Source organism: Oncorhynchus mykiss, chromosome 16 (assembly GCF_013265735.2).
Source record: "Oncorhynchus mykiss isolate Arlee chromosome 16, USDA_OmykA_1.1, whole genome shotgun sequence".
NCBI classification, from domain to species: Eukaryota; Metazoa; Chordata; class Actinopteri; order Salmoniformes; family Salmonidae; genus Oncorhynchus; species Oncorhynchus mykiss.
The window spans coordinates 73,577,259-73,592,379 of record NC_048580.1 but is presented as its reverse complement, the minus strand read 5'-3'; the positions used below and the strand labels follow the sequence as shown (position 1 = coordinate 73,592,379).

The following is a 15,121-nucleotide window of genomic DNA, read 5'->3' as shown; positions in this document are numbered from 1 at the left end:
GGTGGTGGTGGATGTAGTAGTTGTTGTGGTGGTGGTAGTTGTGGTGGTAGAAATGGTGGTGGTGGTGGTAGTTGTAGTAGTGGTGGTGGTAGTGGTGTTGGTAATGGTGGTGGTAGATGTAGTAGTGGTGGTGGTGGTAGTAGTAGTTGTGGTAGCTGCGGTGGTAGTGGCAGTAGTGGTGGTAGTAGTGGTGGTAGTTGTGGTGGTGGTGGTGTAGGCAGTAGTGGTGGCGGTGGAGGCAGTAGTGGTGGTGGTGGTGGTAGTAGTGGTTGTAGAGGCAGTAGTGGTGGTGGTAGTTGTGGTGGTGGTAGTAGTTGAGGTAGTTGTTGGGGTAGTGGTGGAAGTTGTGGGGTAGTTGTAGTGGTGGTAGTAGTAGAAGTAGTAGTGGTAGTAGTAGTTTAGTAGTGGTAGTAGTAGTAGTGGTAGTAGTAGTTTAGTAGTGGTAGTAGTGGTGGTAGTAGTAGTAGTGGTAGTGGTAGTGGTGGTGGTTGCAACAGTAGTGGTGGTGGTGGTAGTAGTGGTGGTGGTGGTGATAGTAGTGGTGGTGGTGGTAGTAGTAGTGGTGGTGGTGATAGTAGTGGTGGTAGTAGTAGAAGTAGTGGTGATGATAGTAGTGGTGGAGGTAGTAGTAGTGGTGGTGGTAGTAGTAGAAGTAGTGGTGGTAGTAGTGGTGGTGGTGGTGGTGGTGGTGGTAGTAGTGGTGGTGGTGGTGGTGGTGGTAGTAGTAGTGGTGGTGGTAGTAGTAGAAGTAGTGGTGTTGGTAGTGGTGGTGGTAGTAGTGGTGGTGGTGGTAGTAGTGGTGGTAGTAGTAGTAGTGGTGGTGATAGTAGTGGTGGTAGTAGTAGAAGTAGTGGTGGTGGTAATGGTGGTGGTAGATGTAGTAGTGGTGGTGGTGGTAGTAGTAGTTGTGGTAGCGGCGGTGGTAGTGGCAGTAGTGGTGGTAGTTGTGGTGGTGGTGGTGTAGGCAGTAGTGGTGGCGGTGGAGGCAGTAGTGGTGGTGGTGGTGGTAGTAGTGGTTGTAGAGGCAGTAGTGGTGGTGGTAGTTGTGGTGGTGGTAGTAGTTGAGGTAGTTGTTGGGGTAGTGGTGGAAGTTGTGGGGTAGTTGTAGTGGTGGTAGTAGTAGAAGTAGTAGTGGTAGTAGTAGTTTAGTAGTGGTAGTAGTGGTGGTAGTAGTAGTGGTAGTAGTAGTTTAGTAGTGGTAGTAGTGGTGGTAGTAGTGGTGGTAGTAGTAGTAGTGGTAGTGGTAGTGGTGGTGGTTGCAACAGTAGTGGTGGTGGTGGTAGTAGTGGTGGTGGTGGTGGTGGTGGTAGTAGTGGTGGTGGTGGTGATAGTAGTGGTGGTGGTGGTAGTAGTAGTGGTGGTGGTGATAGTAGTGGTGGTAGTAGTAGAAGTAGTGGTGATGATAGTAGTGGTGGAGGTAGTAGTAGTGGTGGTGGTAGTAGTAGAAGTAGTGGTAGTAGTTCTAGTGGTGGTAGTAGTAGTTGTGGTGGTGGTAGTTTTGGTGTGGTGGAAGTTGAGGTGGTGGTGGTAGTAGTTTTGGTGGTGGCGGTAGTAGTGGTGGTAGTTGTGGTGGTGGTAGTGGAAGTTGAGGTGGTGGTGGTAGTAGTTTTGGTGGTGGTGGAAGTTGAGGTGGTGGTGGTAGTAGTAGTGGTGGTAGTTGTGGTGGTGGTAGTGGAAGTTGAGGTGGTGGTGGTAGTAGTGGTGGTAGTTGTGGTGGTGGTAGTGGAAGTTGAGGTGGTGGTGGTAGTAGTTGTGGTGGTGGTGGATGTAGTAGTTGTTGTGGTGGTGGTAGTTGTGGTGGTAGAAGTGGTGGTGGTGGTGGTAGTTGTAGTAGTGGTGGTGGTAGTGGTGTTGGTAATGGTGGTGGTAGATGTAGTAGTGGTGGTGGTGGTAGTAGTAGTTGTGGTAGCGGCGGTGGTAGTGGCAGTAGTGGTGGTAGTAGTGGTGGTAGTTGTGGTGGTGGTGGTGTAGGCAGTAGTGGTGGCGGTGGAGGCAGTAGTGGTGGTGGTGGTGGTAGTAGTGGTTGTAGAGGCAGTAGTGGTGGTGGTAGTTGTGGTGGTGGTAGTAGTTGAGGTAGTTGTTGGGGTAGTGGTGGAAGTTGTGGGGTAGTTGTAGTGGTGGTAGTAGTAGAAGTAGTAGTGGTAGTAGTAGTTTAGTAGTGGTAGTAGTGGTGGTAGTAGTAGTGGTAGTAGTAGTTTAGTAGTGGTAGTAGTGGTGGTAGTAGTGGTGGTAGTAGTAGTAGTGGTAGTGGTAGTGGTTGCAACAGTAGTGGTGGTGGTGGTAGTAGTGGTGGTGGTGGTGGTGGTGGTAGTAGTGGTGGTGGTGGTGATAGTAGTGGTGGTGGTGGTAGTAGTAGTGGTGGTGGTGATAGTAGTGGTGGTAGTAGTAGAAGTAGTGGTGATGATAGTAGTGGTGGAGGTAGTAGTAGTGGTGGTGGTAGTAGTAGAAGTAGTGGTGGTAGTAGTGGTGGTGGTGGTAGTAGTGGTGGTAGTAGTAGTAGTGGTGGTGATAGTAGTGGTGGTAGTAGTAGAAGTAGTGGTGGTGGTAATGGTGGTGGTAGATGTAGTAGTGGTGGTGGTGGTAGTAGTAGTTGTGGTAGCGGCGGTGGTAGTGGCAGTAGTGGTGGTAGTAGTGGTGGTAGTTGTGGTGGTGGTGGTGTAGGCAGTAGTGGTGGCGGTGGAGGCAGTAGTGGTGGTGGTGGTGGTAGTAGTGGTTGTAGAGGCAGTAGTGGTGGTGGTAGTTGTGGTGGTGGTAGTAGTTGAGGTAGTTGTTGGGGTAGTGGTGGAAGTTGTGGGGTAGTTGTAGTGGTGGTAGTAGTAGAAGTAGTAGTGGTAGTAGTAGTTTAGTAGTGGTAGTAGTGGTGGTAGTAGTAGTGGTAGTAGTAGTTTAGTAGTGGTAGTAGTGGTGGTAGTAGTGGTGGTAGTAGTAGTAGTGGTAGTGGTAGTGGTGGTGGTTGCAACAGTAGTGGTGGTGGTGGTAGTAGTGGTGGTGGTGGTGGTGGTGGTAGTAGTGGTGGTGGTGGTGATAGTAGTGGTGGTGGTGGTAGTAGTAGTGGTGGTGGTGATAGTAGTGGTGGTAGTAGTAGAAGTAGTGGTGATGATAGTAGTGGTGGAGGTAGTAGTAGTGGTGGTGGTAGTAGTAGAAGTAGTGGTAGTAGTTCTAGTGGTGGTAGTAGTAGTTGTGGTGGTGGTAGTTTTGGTGTGGTGGAAGTTGAGGTGGTGGTGGTAGTAGTTTTGGTGGTGGCGGTAGTAGTGGTGGTAGTTGTGGTGGTGGTAGTGGAAGTTGAGGTGGTGGTGGTAGTAGTTTTGGTGGTGGTGGAAGTTGAGGTGGTGGTGGTAGTAGTAGTGGTGGTAGTTGTGGTGGTGGTAGTGGAAGTTGAGGTGGTGGTGGTAGTAGTGGTGGTAGTTGTGGTGGTGGTAGTGGAAGTTGAGGTGGTGGTGGTAGTAGTTGTGGTGGTGGTGGATGTAGTAGTTGTTGTGGTGGTGGTAGTTGTGGTGGTAGAAGTGGTGGTGGTGGTGGTAGTTGTAGTAGTGGTGGTGGTAGTGGTGTTGGTAATGGTGGTGGTAGATGTAGTAGTGGTGGTGGTGGTAGTAGTAGTTGTGGTAGCGGCGGTGGTAGTGGCAGTAGTGGTGGTAGTAGTGGTGGTAGTTGTGGTGGTGGTGGTGTAGGCAGTAGTGGTGGCGGTGGAGGCAGTAGTGGTGGTGGTGGTGGTAGTAGTGGTTGTAGAGGCAGTAGTGGTGGTGGTAGTTGTGGTGGTGGTAGTAGTTGAGGTAGTTGTTGGGGTAGTGGTGGAAGTTGTGGGGTAGTTGTAGTGGTGGTAGTAGTAGAAGTAGTAGTGGTAGTAGTAGTTTAGTAGTGGTAGTAGTGGTGGTAGTAGTAGTGGTAGTAGTAGTTTAGTAGTGGTAGTAGTGGTGGTAGTAGTGGTGGTAGTAGTAGTAGTGGTAGTGGTAGTGGTTGCAACAGTAGTGGTGGTGGTGGTAGTAGTGGTGGTGGTGGTGGTGGTGGTAGTAGTGGTGGTGGTGGTGATAGTAGTGGTGGTGGTGGTAGTAGTAGTGGTGGTGGTGATAGTAGTGGTGGTAGTAGTAGAAGTAGTGGTGATGATAGTAGTGGTGGAGGTAGTAGTAGTGGTGGTGGTAGTAGTAGAAGTAGTGGTGGTAGTAGTGGTGGTGGTGGTGGTGGTAGTAGTAGTGGTGGTGATAGTAGTGGTGGTAGTAGTAGAAGTAGTGGTGTTGGTAGTGGTGGTGGTAGTAGTGGTGGTGGTGGTAGTAGTGGTGGTGGTTGTAACAGTAGTGGTGGTAGTAGTAGAAGTAGTGGTGGTAGTAGTGGTGGTGGTGGTGGTAGTAGTGGTGGTGGTGGTAATAGTAGTGGTGGAGGTGGTAGTAGTAGTGGTGGTAGTGGTGGTGGGGTAGATGTTGGGGTAGTGGTGGATTGTGGGGGTGGTAGTGGTGGTGGTAGTTGTTGGGTAGTGATGGTAGTTGTTGGGGTAGTGGTGGAAGCTGTGGGGTAGTGGTGGAAGCTGTGTGGTAGTGGTGGAAGCTGTGTGGGTGGTAGTGGTAATTGCGGTAGTGGTGGGGTTAGTTGTGGTGGTGGAAGTTGTGGGGGTGGTAGTGGTAGTTGCGGTAGTGGTGGGGGTAGTTGTGGTGGCAGTGGTGGGGGTAGTTATGGTGTAGATGTGGTGGTAGTAGTAGTAGTAGTTGTGGTGGTGGTCGTTGTTGGGGTGGTAGTGGTAGTTGCGGTAGTGGTAGTTGTGGTGGCAGTGGTGGGGGTAGTTATGGTGTAGATGTGGTGGTAGTAGTAGTAGTAGTTGTGGTGGTGGTCGTTGTTGGGGTGGTAGTGGTAGTTGCGGTAGTGGTGGGGGTAGTTGTGGTGGCAGTAGTTATGGTGTAGATGTGGTGGTAGTAGTAGTAGTAGTTGTGGTGGTGGTCGTTGTTGGGGTGGTAGTGGTAGTTGCGGTAGTGGTGGGGGTAGTTGTGGTGGTGGTGGTAGTGGTTGTGGTGGTAGTGGTTGTGGTGGTAGTGGTTGTGGTGGTGGTCGTTGTTGTGGTGGTAGTGGTGGAGGTTGTGGGAGCAGTGGTGGAAGTTGTGGGGGTAGTGGTGGTGGTAGTGTTGGTGGTGGTAGTTGCGGTAGTGGTGGGTGTAGTTGGGGTGGTGGTAGTTGTGAGGATAGTGGTGGTCGTAGAAGTGGTGGGGGTAGTTGTTGGGGTAGTGGTGGTGGTAGTGTTGGTGGTGGTAGTTGCGGTAGTGGTGGGTGTAGTTGGGGTGGTGGTAGTTGTGAGGATAGTGGTGGTCGTAGAAGTGGTGGTCGTTGTGGTCGTTGTTGGGGTAGTAAATATACATGGCCTCCCGGGTGGCGCAGTGGTCTAGGGCACTGCATCGCAGCGCTAGCTGTGCCAGCAGAGACTCTGGGATCGCGCCCAGGCTCTGTCGCAGCCGGCCGCGACCGAGAGGTCCATGGAGCGACGCACTATTGGCCTAGCATCATCCGGGTTAGGCAGGGTTTGGCCAGTAGGGATAACCTACTGGCAGGGCGCAGTGCACGCTAACCAAGGTCGCCAGGTGCACGGTGTTTCCTACGACACATTGGTGCGGCTGGCTTCCGGGTTGGATGCGCGCTGTGTTAAGAAGCAGTGCGGCTTGGTACGGGAGTTGCAGCGATGAGACAAGATAGTAATTACTAACAATTGGATAGCACAAAATTGGGGAGAGAAATTGGGGAGAGAAGGGTGCATTTTCTCCCCAATTTTGTTAGTAATTTCTCCTCAATTATATATTTAAAAAAATGGAATTTACATAAATAAATGTTTGGCAGCGATTACAGTCTCGAGTCTTCTTGGCACACTTCTTGGCTATAAACTTGGCACACCTGTATTTGGGGAGTTTCTCCCATTCTTCTCTGCAGATCCTCTCAAGCTCTCTGCTAATGTATGTGGCCATTTCAGATTAGTGTAGGGAGAATGTATAAGACTATTTCAGATTATGAGAGAGGTTTTTTGTATTTTACCTTTATTTAATTAGGCAAGTCAGTTAAGAACAAATTCTTATTTTCAATGACGGCCTAGGAACTGCCTGTTCAGGGGCAGAACGACAGATTTGTAACGTTGTCAGCTCGGGGATTTGAACTTGCAACCTTACTAGTCCAACGCTCTAACCACTAGGCTACCCTGCCATCTCTACACTCTAACCACTAGGCTACCAGTGACCCTGCAGACAGGCTGATTCTGTCATCTCCACAGCCCCCACTGTCACTTCAAAAGGAAGAAGGGAGGAAGAAAAGAGAGCAGGAAGAAATAATGAGGCTGGTCTTGGAGGGTGTACATAAAACGAGGGAGCAGCAAAGCCAATAGGGCCGATGTCTGAGCGTGTGTCTGCGTCAAGGTCGGGCTACATTTACACTTGTCTCTCAAGGCTGTGTGTGGGGCTGCGAAAGACCAGATGGAAATCACATCACTTCACTGGGAGTGAAGGACGGGAGGACGGGAGGGACAGAGTGCTGGGAAGGAATGAAGGAGTGAACAGGCCAGTGTCCTTGGAAGGTTAAGTACGGACTGGGTGGCTAGGTGACTGTCTGGGCTATGGACACCATGGGGAGGGCCCACAACCTTTACAACAGACGACCTCCTGCCTGCCTACCTCAGGCAGTAGGAAAACATATCTGGCTACTCTCTGCAGAGGGCGGCTATGCAATAAGAGGCCTGCGAATGGCCTGTGAGAGAACTGCGAGCTCGCCTCGGTGATGTGTGGCGAGAACTGACCACCCCCCCCTTAACCACTGCACCAACCGGGAGGCTTATCCTTGAGAAGTTAATTCAACTTGATTGAACTCCACCTGTCCACCATGATTTGGAAAGGCACACACCGGTTTATATAAGGTCCAAGGTTGACAGTGCATGTCAGAGCAAAAATCAAGCCTTGAGGTTGAAGGAATTGTCCGTAGAGATCCGAGACAGGATTGTGTGGAGGCACAGATCTGGGGAAGGGTACCAAAACATTTCTACAGCATTTATGGTCCCCAAGTACATCAATCTTAAATGGAACCACCGAGATGCTTTCTAGAGCTGGCCGCCGGCCCAAACTGAGCAATCGGGGTGACGGGCCTTGGTCAGGGAGGTGACCAAGAACCCGATGTTCAATCTGGCAGAGCTTCATACATTATACGTTTTCACATTATGGGGTATTGTGATGTCATTATGGGTTATTGTGATGTCATTATGGGTTATTGTGTGTAGATTGATAATGGGGAACAAACAATTTAATCCTTTTTAGAATAAGGCTGTAATGTAACAAAATGTGGAAAAAGTCAAGGGGTCTCAATACTTTCCAAATGCACTGTAAATCATACAGAGAATTCATAGCTGGTCTATTGCTACTGAAAAGAACGAGTGACTTAATCTGTTACCATTACCTGCCTGGAATGACAAAATGTTATGTACATGAGCACGAGACAAAACTAGAAGTTGTAATAATAGTACAAGACTAGGTTTTACTGTGGAAGAACTTGACTGACCTGCACAGAGCCCTGACCTCAACCTCAGGACCTACACGTTCCAATATGTTTTACTAGTCCAGGACAGGGCATACACAAACCAATATGTTTTACCACAGTACCAGTCAAAAGTTTAGACACGCCTACTCATTCAAAGGGTTTTTCTTTATTTTTACTCATTTCTACATTGTTGAATAATAGTGAAGACATTAAAACTATGAAACAACACATATGGAATCATGTAGTAACCAAAAAAAGTGTTACATCAAAATAGATTTGATATTTGAGATGCTTCAATGTTTCCAATCAAAGCCTTGATGACAGCGTTGCAGACTCTTGTCACTCTCAACCTGTTTCATGAGGTAGTCACCTGGAATGCATTTCAATTAACAGGCGTGCCTTGTTGTAAGTTGATTTGTGGAATTTCTTTCCTTCTTAATGCGTTTGAGCCAATCAGTTGTGTTGTGACAAGGTAGGGTTGGTATATAGAAGATAGCCCTATTTGGTGAAAGACCAAGTCCATTTTATGGCAAGAACAGCTCAAATAACCAAAGAGAAACGACAGTCCATCATTCATTTAAGTGTCTTCAAGTGCAGTCGCAAAAATCATCAAGAGCTATGATGAAACTGGCTCTCATGAGGGCCACCACAGGAAAGGATCCCCCAGAGTCTCCTCTGCTGTAGAGGATAAGTTCATTAGAGTTACCAGCCTCAGAAATTGTAGCCCAAATAAACGCTTCAGAGTTCAAGTAACAAACACAATTGAATTGAGATGGTTTGGGATGAGTTGGACCGCAGAGTGAAGGAAAAGCAGCCAACAAGTGCTCAGCATATGTGGGAACTCCTTCAAGACTGTTGGAAAAGCATTTCTCATGAAGCTGGTTAAGAGAATGCCAAGTGTGCAAAGGTGGCTACTTTGAAGAATCTAAAACATATTTTGATTTGTTTAACATTTTGTTGGTTACTACATTATTCCATATTTCTAATTTCATAGTGTTGATGTCTTCACTATTATTCCACAATGTAGAAAATAGTAAAAATAAAGAAAAACCTTTGAATGAGTAGGTGTGGCCAAACTTGTCACTGGTACTGTAGCCCAGGTCAGAAACTACACAAAACAATATGTTTTACTAGTCCAGGTCAGGAACTACCAAAGACAGGCGATTTTTAACACGCTACACGTTTCAGCACTCGGTGATCTGAGGCTTGTGTGAGGCTGCTCGGCCATGGAAACACATTTCATGAAGCAAATCACAACATCGTCTGTCCTCAGTCGCAACACTCACTACCGAGTTCCAATCTGACTCTGGAAGCAACGTCAGCAAAAAGAACTGTCCGTCGGGAGTTACATGAAATGGGTTTCCGTGGCCGAGCAGCCGCATACAAGCCTAAGATCACCATGCGCAATGCCAAGCGTCGGCCGGAGTGGTGTAAAGCTCACCGCCATTGGACTCTTATCTAAAGTGAGGAATCACGCTTCACCATTTGGCAGATGCCAGGAGAACGCTACCTGTCTCAATGCATTGTGCCAACTGGATGTGTGGTGGATGAGGAATAATGGTCTAGGACTGTTTTTCATGGTTCGGGTCCCTTAGTTCCAGTGAAGGGTAATATTAACACTACAGCATAAAGACATTCTAGACGATTCTGTGCTTCCAACTTTGTGGCAACAGTTTGGGGAAGGCCCTTTCCTGTTTCAGCATAACAATGCCTCCGTGCACAAAGAGAGGTCCATACAGAAATGGTTTGTCGAGATCGCTGTGGAAGAACTTGCCTGGCCTGCACAGAGCCCTGACCTCAACTCCACTGAACACCATTGGGATGAATTGGAACGCCGACTGCGAGCCAGGACTAATCACCCCCAACATCAGTACCCAACCTCACTAATGCTCGTGGCTGAATGGAAGCAAGTCCCCCTGCAGCAATGTTCCAACATCTAGTGGAAAGCCTTCCCAGAAGAGTGGAGGCTGTTATAGCAGCAATGTTCCAACATCTAGTGGAAAGCCTTCCCAGAAGAGTGGAGGCTGTTATAGCAGCAATGTTCCAACATCTAGTGGAAAGCCTTCCCAGAAGAGTGGAGGCTGTTATAGCAGCAATGTTCCAACATCTAGTGGAAAGCCTTCCCAGAAGAGTGGAGGCTGTTATAGCAGCAATGTTCCAACATCTAGTGGAAAGCCTTCCCAGAAGAGTGGAGGATGTTATAGCAGCAATGTTCCAACATCTAGTGGAAAGCCTTCCCAGAAGAGTGGAGGCTGTTATAGCAGCAATGTTCCAACATCTAGTGGAAAGCCTTGCCAGAAGAGTGGAGGCTGTTATAGCAGCAATGTTCCAACATCTAGTGGAAAGCCTTCCCAGAAGAGTGGAGGCTGTTATAGTAGCAATGTTCCTACATCTAGTGGAAAGCCTTCCCAGAAGAGTGGAGGCTGTTATAGCAGCAATGTTCCAACATCTAGTGAAAAGTCTTCCCATACGAGTGGAGGCTGTTACAGCAGCAAAGGGGGGACCAACTCCATATTAATGCCCGTGATTTTGGAATGAGACGTTGGACGAGCAGGTGTCCACATACCTTTGGCCATGTATTCTAATACCAGAACGTTCTAGCCCCAGCTGCACTGGAATCTAAATGGAGGACAACGATACAGGCTCTCAATCTTTTCCTTCTTCCTTACACACACACACACACACACACACACACACACACACACACAACTTCTTCCAAGATGAAGTTTTTTTTTCTCTTCTGCAGTCGATATACAGGATGCAGCTGCTCTCAATACTAATATTTTACGTGGCCCAAACCAGCAGCTATACAGCAGAACCTTTGTCTCAACAGCTCCCTCTAAAGACAACCACAGGAACCCATAATAACAAGCCACTGGAGCATTGGAACAATATGACTTAAATAAGTCTTGTGTGGACATTGTGCTAGGCAAGCTCAAACAAGTTCAGCTTGGAAAAAAAAAAAAACACAGCTCTGATGCCAAAACGTCCTATCTGGAGGTTAAAGGTCATCAAATAATAATAATAATGAGTGTCTTACCACTTCGTCCTCCGACCAGCACTTCTCTATGAGTTTGGGAACAGGTTTCTTCACCAGTCGCTGTAGGGCCTTGCCTGCATCGTAACAGCTCTCGTGGAGCTGGGGAGGAAACACGGCAGTTCAACATTCACAATGCTATCTTTTTTTTATTTTATCTACGGACAAAATAAATGAATAACAGAAAGGTGACTGTATAAACTACAGTTAGAGACAGGTGTTAAACGTTGCATTATTTATGCAATTTTCTTGATTCATTTACATTAAAGCCCACATACCAACTGCTTTCATCGACACACACACACACACACACACACACCCCACAGCATGTCACAACATTATCCAGAGACACATACCAACTGCTTTCATCGACACACACACACACACACACACACACACACACACACCCCACAGCTTGTCACAACATTATCCAGAGACACATACCAACTGCTTTCATCGACACACACACACACACACACACACACACACACACACACACACCCCACAGCTTGTCACAACATTATCCAGAGACACATACCAACTGCTTTCATCGACACACACACACACACACACACACACACACACACCCCACAGCTTGTCACAACATTATCCAGAGACACATACCAACTGCTTTCATCGACACACACACACACACACACACACACACACACACACACCCCACAGCTTGTCACAACATTATCCAGAGACACATACCAACTGCTTTCATCGACACACACACACACACACACACACACACACCCCACAGCTTGTCACAACATTATCCAGAGACACATACCAACTGCTTTCATCGACACACACACACACACACACACACACACACACACACACCCCACAGCTTGTCACAACATTATCCAGAGACACATACCAACTGCTTTCATCGACACACACACACACACAGACCCCACAGCATGTCACAACATTATCCAGAAACACATACCAACTGCTTTCATCGACACACACACACACACCCCACAGCATGTCACAACATTATCCAGAGACACATACCAACTGCTTTCATCGACACACACACACACACACAGACCCCACAGCATGTCACAACATTATCCAGAAACACACACCAACGTGTCACGTCAACATTATCCAGACACACACCAACGAGTCACATCAACATTATCCAGACACACACCAACGAGTCACGTCAACATTATCCAGACACACACCAACATGTCACATCAACATTATCCAGACACACACCAACGAGTCACATCAACATTATCCAGACACACACCAACGAGTCACATCAACATTATCCAGACACACACCAACGAGTCACATCAACATTATCCAGACACACACCAACATGTCACATCAACATTATCCAGACACACACCAACGAGTCACGTCAACATTATCCAGACACACACCAACGAGTCACATCAACATTATCCAGACACACACCAACATGTCACATCAACATTATCCAGACACACACCAACGAGTCACGTCAACATTATCCAGACACACACCAACGAGTCACGTCAACATTATCCAGACACACACCAACGAGTCACATCAACATTATCCAGAAACACACACCAACGAGTCACGTCAACATTATCCAGAAGAGACTTAAGTCACTGCATCAAATAAAATCCAATGTATTTATAAAGCCCTTCTTACATCAGCTGATATCTCAAAGTGCTGTACAGAAACCCAGCCTAAAACCCCAAACAGCAAGAAATGCAGGTGTAGAAGCACAGTGGCTAGGAAAAACTCACTAGAAAGGCCAAAACCTAGGAAGAAACCTAGAGAGGAACCAGGCTATGAGGTGTGGCCAGTCCTCTTCTGGCTGTGCCGGGTGGAGATTATAACAGAACATGGCCAAGATGTTCAAATGTTCATAAATGACCAGCATGGTCAAATAATAATAATCATAGTAGTTGTTGGGTGCAACAAGTCAGCACCTCAGGAGTAAATGTCAGTTGGCTTTTCATAGCCGATCATCGAGAGCATCTCTACCGCTCCTGCTGTCTCTAGAGAGTTGAAAACAGCGGTTCTGGGACAGGTAGCACGTCCGGTGAACAGGTCAGGGTTCCATAGCCGCAGGCAGAACAGTTGAAACTGGAGCAGCAGCACAACATCAGTACCCTTACTTTAGACAAACAAAGGATCTCCCCCCCCCCCGTCACTGTATGTAAAGTAGAGGTACTGATGCTGTGACTAAGTCGCTCTGGATAAGAGTGTCTGCTAAATGACCAATAGTGTTCAACATGGCAGTGTGGGTTGAAAAAGCCAGTTACCGTGTTGAGTGCGTTGAGTGTGGTGTCGTCTCGCGAGGCTGCTAGGCAACCGTCCTCTGTAGAACCTCCGTCACACATCCCAGCGAAGGCCGCCATGCTCCTGGAGAACACACATTAACAGATGGAGAAACGTCTATCAGACACCTGACAAACTACAACGCAAGTCACAGAGAGACAGAGAGAGAGAGAGAGACAGAGAGAGACAGAAAGAGAGAGAGACAGAGAGAGAGACAGAGAGACAGAGAGAGACAGAGAAAGACAGAGAGAGAGAGACAGAGAGAGAGAGACAGAGAGAGAGAGAGAGAGAGAGAGAGAGAAACCCGACAACTGCATGTCCAACCTTAAGTCATCAAAGATCAATCATCTTTTTAATATTGTTATATACCTTCCAATGCATCTAGGACTCTTTGACCCCGTTTCACACTGGTGTCTGGTATGTAGGCCAGCTCAGTACAGATTACATGGGCTTGGTATCTGGTATGTAGGCCAGCTCAGTACAGATTACATGGGCTTGGTATCTGGTATGTAGACCAGCTCAGTACAGATTACATGGGCTTGGTGTCTGGTATGTAGACCAGCTCAGTACAGATTACATGGGCTTGGTGTCTGGTATGTAGACCAGCTCAGTACAGATTACATGGGCTTGGTGTCTGGTATGTAGGCCAGCTCAGTACAGATTACATGGGCTTGGTGTCTGGTATGTAGACCAGCTCAGTACAGATTACATGGGCTTGGTGTCTGGTATGTAGACCAGCTCAGTACAGATTACATGGGCTTGGTGTCTGGTATGTAGGCCAGCTCAGTACAGATTACATGGGCTTGGTGTCTGGTATGTAGGCCAGCTCAGTACAGATTACATGGGCTTGGTGTCTGGTATGTAGACCAGCTCAGTACAGATTACATGGGCTTGGTGTCTGGTATGTAGACCAGCTCAGTACAGATTACATGGGCTTGGTGTCTGGTATGTAGGCCAGCTCAGTACAGATTACATGGGCTTGGTGTCTGGTATGTAGGCCAGCTCAGTACAGATTACATGGGCTTGGTGTCTGGTATGTAGACCAGCTCAGTACAGATTACATGGGCTTGGTGTCTGGTATGTAGGCCAGCTCAGTACAGATTACATGGGCTTGGTGTCTGGTATGTAGACCAGCTCAGTACAGATTACATGGGCTTGGTGTCTGGTATGTAGACCAGCTCAGTACAGATTACATGGGCTTGGCAGTGGGAAGTGGGTAATAGAGCCTCGCAGAGGAGGTATCATAATACCCATAAAACCTAGCGGTTACAAGCAAATATATTGATAAAAAGTCAACCTTGTCCCAGAGAGATTGACATGGTGATCAAAATGTCACGCCAGGGTAAACCTACATGAAACACAGACCTTCATTTTAAGTGATTCTAAAATCCACCATGGTGGAAATAACTACCTGGGACCATTTCCCTGTTTGACCGCTAGGTTTTATGGGTATTATAATTCATACTGTGCTACTCTATTGGACTATTCCCTTCTGACATGGAGCAGGGTCATGTCTCCTGAGCTCACCTAGCAGCTCTGAGGCAAGTTGACAGTAGGAAAAGGGTATAGAATTATCATCTCGCCAGACAATAGGGTCAAGGGTCACAGAGAATTATCTCTCCAGACAGTAGGGTCAAAGGTCATGAGTCAGGTTTCACCTTGCAGCCCTGAGGTACATGAGCAGGTCACAGTCGTTGACCCCTGGCATCCACACTAGCTCCTCATTCTCTGTTACAGCCTGAGTCAGGACCCCCGGGGCCTCGGAGGGGAAGGGCTGCAACTCAGGAAGCTTGGCCTAATTAGGGAGGAGGATGAGGGGGAGGGGGAGGAGGTGTCAATCACACTACAAATAGCACCATAAGACTAGCCTGTGAAATATCAGCTTTCAAATGCTGTTCATCACCATCTAACAAGAGTGGCTGTGTGAACAACATGTTGCAAAGCACTATGGTTTAAATATCTCTAAAAGGAGAATGTTGGGAAATGTTTACAAATGTAAGTCAACCAACTATGAATGAATCAATTTCACTTTATATTGTAATAAATTACAGGTCATATTTTTCACAGAAATCTATAAAACACTGGACAGCTACTTTAACAACGCATATGTAAAAAAAAAATAGTTACTTGGTGACTGGGCCCCACTCTGATCTCCCCCTGTGTGCTGTTTAGTCGCCTGGTAGAGAGAAAATAAGGTTGTTAGATCACAACAAAGAAGACATATATGTACTACGGAGGTTACAGGACTAGCTCAGTGCAACGACTGGTTCCTGTCCCCCTTGAGGGAATCATTGTCTGGCATGA

The 15,121-nt window shown here is 47.5% G+C and overlaps 1 protein-coding gene across 9 annotated transcripts in view; it reads right to left on the bottom strand.

The window, feature by feature from the left end:
* LOC110491178 (arginine-glutamic acid dipeptide repeats protein) overlaps positions 1-15,121 on the bottom strand; it is a 336,789-nt gene that overhangs the window by 68,511 nt on the left and 253,157 nt on the right. For all 9 annotated transcript variants that reach the window (XM_036947766.1, XM_036947767.1, XM_036947770.1 and 6 more), the window contains 4 exons: positions 14,945-14,993; positions 14,476-14,612; positions 12,802-12,901; positions 10,523-10,621 (listed from right to left, as the gene is read on the bottom strand). In XM_036947766.1, coding sequence (XP_036803661.1) covers positions 10,523-10,621; positions 12,802-12,901; positions 14,476-14,612; positions 14,945-14,993 — 385 coding nt within the window. The remainder of the gene's footprint in view (positions 1-10,522; positions 10,622-12,801; positions 12,902-14,475; positions 14,613-14,944; positions 14,994-15,121) is intronic.